The following is an 11,077-nucleotide window of genomic DNA, read 5'->3' as shown; positions in this document are numbered from 1 at the left end:
ACACACACACACACACGCACACGCACACGACACACACACACACACACACACACACACACACACACACACACACACACACACACACACACACACACTGACTCTCTGCGTTAGTTCTAGAGCGATCTCTGTCACAGCGCCGTTGCTTATGTATATGATAGAACGTAACCTAGCAACTGCAACACATGTTTGTAGTTATCTGCCAGCTGACTGCCTGCTGTCCTCCACTATTTAGCGGAGGCATAGCGGAGCGTTCGTGAAACAGGAGTTGTCCGTTCGCTAAGTTTTCCGTTATGCCTCCGTTCGCTAAAGAGCGAACGGAGAACTTGGCGGAGAACTTCAACGGAGCTTTGTGAAACGCGCCCCTGCCTGTCAAGTCTTACCAGATGGGTGGGGTAATAACACAGGCTAATGGCACAGCAGGTGGTGAAGCGCATAGATTTCTATATTGAAAGTGCACTTATTTTTTTAACACAATTTACTGTGTTCGATTAAAAATTATCGGCAGCATTGTTCTCGATACGGAAACAGTGTTAAAAGTGAAGCTGCCGGGAGGGAGGGTCTGGATGGAACACAGCTGAACATTGGGCCAAAACAGACAGTTCAGTAGATGTGTTATTCAATATACTGTACCTGAGTTTTGGTTTAGAGTCACTTCACATATATGTCCATGTGTACTGCGCGTGTGTTGTTCCCTATGGAGTTCCTACTGAGAAATACTAGTGGCAGTTGTAGTTGATAGAGGGATAATCTTGGCCTTGACACTACCTGTGTTTTCTCTAGCATCCAGGCATGTAGCAGCAAATAGATTAGTAGGTTGGCAACAACCCAGGTTGTCCAACAAGGCAGGACATTAAACCTTGACGACGTGCTGTCAACCGAAACACTGCACTCTCATTTTTCTCTAGACCATTAAAACCCTATCATCCACATACCTGTTGAATGCCATGTTTGCATGCCAAGCTGTTGCACGCAGTAGGACCCTTGTGCAACGCAACAATATGTGCGTGTGCGTGCGTGCGTACGTGCGTGCATGTGTATGTATGTGCTTGTGTGTGTGTGTCTATGTGCGTGCGTGCATACGTGCATAAATGCGTTTGGATGTCTCGTGTGCGCGCGCGCGTGCGTGCGTGGGTGTGTGTGTGTGTGTGTGTGTGTGTGTGTGTGTGTGTGTGTGCGTGCGTGCGTGCGTGCGTGCGTGCGTGCGTGCGTGCGTGTGTACGCAAGTGTGTGTGTGCGTGTACGCAAGTGTGTGTGTGCGTGTACGCAAGTGTGTGTGCGCGTGTATGCAAATGTGTGTGTGCGTGTACGCAAGTGTGTGTGTGCATCAGCATGTGTACATTTGTATGGCGTGCATACTTGCGTGTGTATGTGTGATGGTCACTGGATTATCCGATAGTACATGTAAAAGGAACTAATAACAAGTAAATAATCTTCAAGTTAAAGCAGCATTTATGGTCTCTAAAAATATTAAAATGCAAAAAAAGGTGGGATGCAGATTGAGTAAAGTGTGTGATACCTGCCCGCTTGCCACCTACGTAAGGGATTATGGCCTAATATCCTAGTGAGATCATCAGTACATGTGGTTGTGCATACCAGCCCGTCATGAAGGTTAAATGGAGGTCGAAAGGTTTTAGAATCATGATTATGCAATAGCTTTTAGCACTTGGGTTGGGTTTAAAAAATATGGAATAATTATGACCATGCACGTGCCAAAAGGACCTTGCCCGCTCTCCTTTTGAAGAACCAAGGTTGTATGATAACACGCATGCTGAGTCAATGGTGTATTTAGTATTTTTTTAAATGCAGCTCCACCACGTATAGATTGATAGACCAAAAAACCATTTGGGTGCAGTATCATGTGACGCTTGTACACACACGTGCACGCACATGTATATATCTATATATATATATATATATATATATATTATATATAGTTGCAGTCTTGGCTTATCCCTTTGCATTTCTAATTAACACTATGATCAAAACATACCGGGTGGCATCGGTTTAACAGTATGTTGCTCAGGTAGATTTCGCGCACATTTTTGTTATGCATCAGAATTGTTTTTGATGCGTTGCCAGGATATATTGCCCTACCTAGAGTGTCTTGTATTTGTAAACATTAGAACTGTCATGCACTATAATGCTTGCTATTAGTTCCCCTAGGTAAGGTTGTCTGTGGCAGTGACCAGTGTCCCGGACAGAGCTAGTGATGATGACCTCCCTCCCTGCCTGCCTCCCCGCAATCTCTCCTTATCTTGTTTTTGTAGCTTATCAACATTTACCTTGGGCCTAAGATAAAATATTGCTTGTTTTCCCTTTACCGACCGACTACTACGCAGCTACTCGACACATTTTATTGGCCGATTAAAACAAAAACAAAATTATTTCGTTTCGCCAAAAAAAAAAATCAAATTCGTTCCGCAAAAACATATACACGAAACAGAATATACAATATACATGTACACACATCTTGTCAAAACAAAATAAAAAAGATTTGCACCTGCCTATACCTACTCGGTACCCTGAGAGGCGAGTAGGTAAAGGGGAAACGAACAATTTTTTAAGGGTGGCCTTGTTTCTTATGATTTTGGCCTGGTGAACTATTGGTCGTACAACGCAGGCGTGCAATATTATACCTGAGGCCTTTTGTCATTAGTGTAGAACTGGAAAGGATGAAGGCAGCGTGGGCATTATATAGAGAGGGAGAGGAGAGAGGAGAGAGGGTGGGGAGAGGAGAGAGGAGAGAGGAGAGAGTGAGAGTGAGAGTGAGAGTGAGAGAGAGAGAGAGAGAGAGAGAGAGAGAGAGAGAGAGAGAGAGAGAGAGAGAGAGAGAGAGAGAGAGAGAGGGGAGAGCGTTTGAATGGCTATAGCAGGGGTAGAAATGAACTTTTGAACAAGGGAGTCCAACGGACTCACTACCCTCAAAAGCTCGGGTGTCTGCAGCAAAATGAGGGAGTCCGCAGTCTGAGGTTCAAAATTAAAGATATTAACAATAACGCATGTGCTTATTTTTAAGATTCATGCAGTTGCACGTCTGCCAAATTTTCTTTGGACATTAGCTGAACAAATACAGTAATTCCGCGAGGCTGTGCTCCGGAACGAACTAGTTAGTATATGGCAGAATTTTCAGGGAGTCGCACGGACTCCTGCATATATGTCAAATCAGGGAGTCCGACAGTAAATCAGGGAGTATTTGACTCCGGACTCCCGTTAATTTCGCACCCTGCTATAGTGTTTGTTGTAAGCATTACGGAAGAGAACCTTACTTGACCATCTAATACTTCTAATCCCGATTGCATAATATGCACAAGCTTTGATCCTTCTGTGCTGTACTACCATTACACGTCATCACCTTCTAATCCTCCTCAACTATCGTATTCCAAGCTAACAAAAACTTTGTGATTACCTCCGCGCAACGGAGTTGCAACTTGCAGGGAGGTAATGTAATCGGTCTCGTGTGTGTGATCGTGTGTGTGTGTAGCATTGGCGCGATCGATTCAGCACCAGCTCGCCTTAGGGCGTCCAGTCAGCAGCAGCTCGCCTTTGGGCGTCCAGTCAGCAGCAGCTCGCCTTAGGGCGTCCAGTCAGCAGCAGCCAGCAGCGAGCCAGCTGTTATACACATGTATACATGTTACACGCTCGTGGAGGTATGCACTCTCTTTGAGTGCCCTCTGTCTAGTTCCATCGTGTGGTCAGGCTTGGCTGGTGTTTTGAAGCAATAAGCGGATATATATAACGATTGACCTATTGTACGTTCTTATTAAAATGTGAATGAATATAACAAGTGTAAATATGTGTACACAGGGGCGTGTACAGGGGGGGGGTCCAGGGGGTCTGGACCCCCCCTGCTCGCGCAGAAAACTCATCTAAGGGGGTCTAATTTCAAAAAAATTCTGTTCCCCAGACCCCCCCTTCGCGTGCTCGCAACGTTGGGTTACGGTTAGACCCCCCCCCCCCTGGTACAAATCTTGTACACGCCCCTGGTACATACATAGAATTATTTTGGGTTTGGAGTCATGTTACTAGCGTACTTGTAAGTTTACAGTAAGTTTACACCAGCACATCTGCACTCTTGAGATAGAATTATGAGAATATGGCTTATTGTCAATTGATATCTCCAGTTTTTTTACTAGAATGCAATCATGCGGGAACGTTAGCACTTCGTGTAGAAACCTGTAAATTTCATTATGTAAATGTCATGATGTAATATGTGATGATTTAAATATCATGATCCCTCCCCCCTCATCAGATAACTACTATCCCATAACTACTATCCCATAGCTTTCTACGAGTTTTGCACACATCAACGCTTGTGCGGCCGTTGCAGCAGCAGCAGCTGCTGATTGATGCATACACGTGTCTTTACAGGTCTGCGAGGGACGTACATGTGCCATGTCTATGACTTCTACAAGCCTGACCTGTCGTCCGAGTACCCCGTGGTGGATGGCAAGTTGTCTATTAAGTGCTATCTACGAGCACTCGACAACTGTTATCAACAATACCGCGCCAAAGCCCAGGCAGTGATGGATAGAGGTGAGCTCACCATCACATACTCACAAAGATTTTATTCCCTGATGGATTTAGGATACCTTGTTGATTTTTGTAGTAGATGATGGAAATGCTCGAGTGACTTGCAGGTTGAGAATGTGTGTGGATTTACACTTCTTCGTGGAAAGTAGAGTTATTAGTTTTATATATTAAATGAAGAGAGAGCTGTATACCCACCCTATCATGGCACTATATTTCACTCCGGTGCAAGTTGTTGCTATGACACATGACTCGACGTCTGTACCTTGCACATGTGCGTATATGTTCTGGACTTTACCTCCTAGCGGATTTTGAACCTATTTGCCTGGGCCATGGAATGCGCAAGCACCACCTAAAATAACTGATAAAGGTTTGATGACACAGCTTTTTCCCTTGAACGTTGATCTGTGATCTAGCGTTGTTCAGCGCCACTGTGGTTTCGATAATCGGTCCAGCTATCGCACCTAAGCTGACCCAACGCTGACGTACGTACCTTTGCTGGGTTCCTGCAGCATGTCAGTTGATAACCCGGCAGATGTACAAATATATCATGCCCAGTTTATTCAAGGCCTAGATCCATCGATCCTGCAGCCTTTGTGGGAAAATATTGCCAATGTGATCTCTGTATAGGTGTGGGCTAATCTTGTGTTAAACTTACATGGAGCTCAATGATTTGAATATCAGTTGACACGGCCATTCTGGTCAGTCACCCATCTTTAGCACGTGTTTGTGCTGATTACTCACTCACACTCACAGTCACCCAAGCTCCAGCAAATTGGCAGCTTAGGCGTATACTTAAGTCATGCATTTACTTTGGCATGTAGAACATTACGCATCAGGACATTGGCTATAGGGGAAATATCCAGATATTTGGCAATTTCAAAACATTCCATAACCTGTTTTCCAGCATCCATCAGGCTGCAGTGGTACTCGTATGTATGGCCCAGGAAGTGACAGAACTGTTTATAGTTCTTCCTATGGTGAAAATTCACAACCATTATTTAAAATTACGTTATTAAATTAAAATTAATTATTTATATGATTTAAAATCATATAATCAATAATAATTTCAGAAATACATGTAAAACAACGGAGCCACGTTTTCATTCATAATGTATTTTATAATCTTACTAGTGGGATACCCGGCGTTGCCCGGGGAAATCGGTGGCGTTACTCAGTTGGTGACCGCTTGCAGGCATCGAATTTGGCAATTTGCCTCTGACAGCAAGTAAGGCTGCTACTTGCTGTCAGAGGCTGTGCCCTCTGACAGCAAGTAGCAACACTCTGACAGCAAGTCTAGAAAACCGAACGCGTCGATTTTCTGTGAAAAATCACAAGTTATACGGTTAAAAGATAATGATATTGATTAACATATATATACAATTATTTCTTTATTATGGTATCAAATATGAATAAAACCAAGATGGTATATTGTAGTCGCTGGGTAATTCTGCTGCCAGACGACTGTGCGCTTAGCTTGCGTGCTATGTGCGCCGTGTATTTGTGTGACTAAACTTACGAATTCGATAATAAAATGAGAGTAGACTGATGTAGATTACAAACTGTCGTTTCACCGTATATTATATACTCACTAAAACACGTACAAATCACACAGGCTAAACTAAAGATTGCGGCAGTGTCGGGCCCCCCTTCTGTGTGTATCTAAGATATTATGTGTGGTCAGCTAACCCGCCCTATTGACACCGATGACGCCAATGTGTGCGGTCAGTGTAGAACAGCTGTTTAGTAGCTGTTGTAAAACCAACGTTACTAATGTGTGTGTGTGTTCTTTTGCCGACAGCTAACCCAAACTAATGTTGTGACGCGGCTAAGGTGTGTGTCTAAGCTGTTATTCGTAGAAAGTTGATCCGTACTCTAGGCAGTGATGCCAATAGAGCTGCGCCTATCTTCGTGTGTATCTATTGCGTGTGGAACTAATTTTACCAGTTGTTTGTATGTCCGGCAGTTAAATCCGTCTTCTTGCCAGCTGGTGTGGTATAAGATTATGTCTGTGTTGATGCTCTGCCGCCGGTTATAACCTAACCTTAGCTTGTGTGTGAGCTGCTATTAATGCATTCGCGGAGTGATATTAGCGTTGCTACAATACAATTAATATTAAAGTTTTTGTCAATTTAAAATATTTACATGTAATAAAATACAAAAAGTCCAGACACAGAGCAGCAGTGAGACACATTGTTAGATTATTTAATCTAACAATTGAAGACTATCTGTCATAGAAATATTGATTTAAATTGCACAGTAGTGGGGACTGACTCAGCAGCATACACAGGTTTCTGATGTAAATTGCACAGTGACTTAGTAATCGACAAACATTGAAAACATGTATTTCATGTATACATGTATACATTTGAAGAATATATACAAAATACTAGTGGTAAAATCACACTGAACCGTGGTGATTATTACTATTCCGTGGGATAGGGTGACTGTTTGTACTTGTGTGTATATTTTGTGTATATAAGTATCCGATGCTCGGATGAATATCCACGATACGATATATTTGTCCTTTAAGGACGTGGATATTCGTCCGAGCATCGGATACTAGTTCGGTGGCGCTATTCGGCTGAGCATTGTTGCGCATCACTACGAAAGGTTATATATACACCATAGATTAATTTTGGTGCTATGACATGTGTATATAAGATAGCCGAGTCGGTTTAGAGTTAGTGTTAGTGTTAGGGTTAGGGATAGGTGTAGGGTGACTGTTTGTACTTGCGTGTATATTTGGTATATCCACGTCATTAAATTATACATCTGACGGCATTTAGGTACTTAGTGCTACGACTGCATTTACTTGCCGCCGATACAGACTACCTCTGACGGCAAATCAATATGTTCCGGCGGCAAATGCCGTCAGTTGCCGTCGTAAAATTCGATCCCTGCGCTTGGTTGAAAGGAAAATACCCAAAAAATCAAAACTATCTATCTATCCATGCATCCATGCATCCATCGCATTCCATGCCACCGCATCCCATCCCATCCCATCCCATATGATATATCCCATCCCATCCCATCCCATATGATATATCCCATCCCATCCCATCCCATATGATATATCCCATCCCATTCCATCGCATGCCATCTCATCACATCCCAGGCCATGCCATGCCATGCCATCCCATCCCATTCCATCGCACCGAATCTCATGCCATCCCATCCCATCCTATTCCATGCCATCCCATCCCATCCCATCCCATCCCATCCCAACAGTAAAAAATAATAAAAAATCAAAAGATAAAAGTCATTAAAATAAAAAAGGCAAAAATTATAAATAATAAAATGAAATTATATAGCAAATATAATAATATTTGATATGTAACCTACATAGTATTCCGTGAAGTGTTCCCGTCAGTTTGCGCTATCATTATCATCTACCATAGTTTATTCTAGATTTTTACTAAACATTTAAATGTAAAAAAATGTGGTAAATTTTGAAATTAACGGTGAATAAGGCAAAAGTACATACTAAACAGTCCAAAAGTAAAGAAACAAAGCATTTCCCGAGGTGGGATTCGAACACAGAATCAATGGTTTAGGAGTCCGATGCTTTATCCATTCGGCTACTGGGCCGTTATGGTTATACACCATGGATTCACACGTACGTGATGTATAATGTTAATCTGTACGCCATTTATTGATGAATAGAATTTTTATTAACTTTTTAACTTTTTTGAAATTCCCAGACGTGCTGATTCTGAAAATATATTTAGTTTTCCTCGAGGCTGCGGAGTTCTCTAGTTATGCGCTAACTCACAAATACACATTACCATCAATAAATAGATTCACATATTCTCTCTTGAGATAATGCACCGCAATGAAAGTTCATTTCTAAGCATTTGTTAACCAATCTAAAAACTAAACATCATATTTACTATTAACAGTAAACTGTATTTAAAAATCATTCAATTAACTTTTTCTACGTACCTACCGACGTTATCATGTGTCGCTTTGTTTTCATTTTTGTTCCAAGTAATGTTCTCTTTGAAGGTGACATTGACGTTGTGTACACTGTGACATCCGCTTAGATTGAAAACCACCTGTATCAGAATTTCACAGGCAAATTAAGGTCGTAAATATTGCAGAGGTGGGAGTTTGTTATCACATTAAAAAGACGAAGGTAGCACTAGTGTTTCTAAACTTCTATCTAGAAAAAGAGATGATGTGGTTTGTGAAGGTGGCTTGGTGGTGAATTCTATTGCACAAACCATGAGAACATGATTGTGCAATTTGACCAATTTACGTGTAAACGCGTGTCGTTATAGCACATGAATTTTATAGTGTAATAAGTTATTATTCAATGTTGTGCAATGCATGTAACAGTATTTACAGTATTTGCATACCACAAAAAATCCTTACAACAAAGGCAGAAATTGACTTGGTATTTGTACGAGTAGATATTGTATATTAGTTCATCCAACATTTTTGGTAATATTTGTGTTATTGTGCACTATATGTGCATGTGCATGCACCCACATGTATATGTCTGCGTGTGCGTGCGTGCACTGGCTGTGTATGTGTGTATTGAGATACAGGTGCATACTTGCGCAAGGCTCCCTTATCATATATATTTTACTAATTATATCATAAATAAATCTAGGCAAGAGATAGAGGTGTCCGTTAGTTCAACTGATATATAGTGCTGACGATCACTTGATCGTTTACGCAGAAAGTAAACGTTGGTGATCTATTACTATCGAGAATATGTCAGATCACACTCTTGCTTAAAGATTAAAATTGCAAGGGGTGGCATATTGTAATGTGAATGATTTAGTTTGTGCCCGCAAAACACCATGTAGGTAGTAATTCAGCTTTGAAGGTGAAATAGGGATGGTTGGTCATGCTTTGATTGCCTCACTGCATTCTGGCTAATGTTGGCATGCATATGCCAGATTTGCAAACAAAATGGTTCATGGGTTGGGTTAAACCTCAGTTTAATAATCGAATCAACAATTTACATTTATTTTGAAACACTAACTGTTACATGAATAGTCTCAGTGAGATTATTCATTTTTATTAAGCTGTTTATGTACAGTAAACCTATTCTAGTTAAAAGAAGAATTTTTATATCGTTTTTGCTGCAATTATATATCCGTGGCTTGAATTCGTACCTGTTTCTTTTGACATAGTTAGTTGTAGTAGACGGTTTACTTACGGCTGGTGTCTCTTCCATAGAGAAAAATGGCTCTGTGTTCAGCCTGGATTGCATAGATGCGATGTGCTTTCACTCACCCTACTGCAAACTTGTACAGAAGTCTGTTGCACGACTTGCACTCAATGACTTCGTACTAGAAGCCAACCCAGACCTTACTGGCAAGTACACAGGACTGGATCAGTTCAGGTATTATTCCCCATCATTCATATCACAATTCTTACATTACTCTTACTAACTGTGTAACTTTACTAACCATGTTAACTCGGTAATTATTCATATCACAATTCTTACATTACTCTTACTAACTGTGTAACTTTACTAACCGTGTTAACTCGGTACCAACACGTTCCTTCCATTGGCAGCAACTTTCTGATAGACAACCGAACTCGTGGTAATTGTATTATGTGGCTGTGCATGTTTACTATGCCGCAATGTTTTTGTGTTGTCGTGACACAGTTAAATTGACTATGTCACGAATTTTCTATGGTATATATTTGTAAAATTTTTGTTCCCATTTTGTGAAAAATTGAATTTTTTCCCCCACTTTACTATTTACGGTGACGTAATCACTTTAAATGTGGTCGCATCTATGAGTCGAGCAGAGGTGGGGCATCAGTGTGTGCTATGCGTTCCTCGCTCGCAGGCACCTCAAGCTAGAGGACACCTACTTCGACCGAGATGTGGAGAAGGCTTTCCTCGCCGCTAGCAGTCAGCTCTACGAGACAAAGACGAAACCTGGACTGATGCTTGCCAACCAAGTGGGGAACATGTACACGCCATCTCTCTATGGTGGTCTGCTCTCATACCTGGCCAGGTCAGTGCAGGGGCTTGGGTGCGTGTAGCACCACCGGTTGTGTTGACTTTGTATTGAAAATGACACCACTTAATATCATATTTTCGTTGCGACTTTCCAGCAGCCTACTTGTATGTACGGCAACGAGTTATTACCTACTTAATGTACTTGCGTAAACATTGTACTAATTGCTTATTGAATTTTCGAGGTGGAAGGTCTGAAATCTCAACCTTTTCCAAAAACGACAAACCTCAGAATAGACCTTGACTTTTTTCAATTTGCTCGTTCATTGCAGCAAACCAGCAAGTGAAATGGCAGGAAAGCGTGTGTCGTTGTTCTCGTATGGCTCTGGCTCAGCTTCGTCATTCTACTCACTTCGTGTGTCTACTGATTTGAAACCTGGTTCACCACTTAACAGGTACAGTGTGGCAGAACAGTGATGTAGGGAGCAGTGGTGATGGTACTGGATACGTGTAGTGCGTGCATGTACGGGGTGAGTTGTCTGTGTTAGATGTATGGATTAGATGTGTGGATTAGATGTGTGGATTAGGTGTGTGGATTAGGCAGGGGTCGAAATTTGATTT

General features: G+C 41.8%; 1 protein-coding gene across 4 annotated transcripts in view; it reads left to right on the top strand.

The window, feature by feature from the left end:
* The window catches only part of LOC106814858 (hydroxymethylglutaryl-CoA synthase 1-like), an 18,084-nt gene that overhangs the window by 1,827 nt on the left and 5,180 nt on the right, over positions 1–11,077 (top strand). For all 4 annotated transcript variants that reach the window (XM_014819225.1, XM_014819223.1, XM_014819224.1 and 1 more), the window contains exons 3-6: positions 4,369–4,533; positions 9,721–9,886; positions 10,344–10,514; positions 10,789–10,911. In XM_014819225.1, the coding sequence (XP_014674711.1) occupies positions 4,369–4,533; positions 9,721–9,886; positions 10,344–10,514; positions 10,789–10,911 (625 nt within the window). The remainder of the gene's footprint in view (positions 1–4,368; positions 4,534–9,720; positions 9,887–10,343; positions 10,515–10,788; positions 10,912–11,077) is intronic.

The sequence above is a fragment of the Priapulus caudatus genome, unplaced genomic scaffold, assembly GCF_000485595.1.
Source record: "Priapulus caudatus unplaced genomic scaffold, Priapulus_caudatus-5.0.1 Scaffold991, whole genome shotgun sequence".
Classification (NCBI taxonomy): Eukaryota; Metazoa; Priapulida; class Priapulimorpha; order Priapulimorphida; family Priapulidae; genus Priapulus; species Priapulus caudatus.
This window is presented reverse-complemented; position numbering and strand designations above follow the sequence as displayed.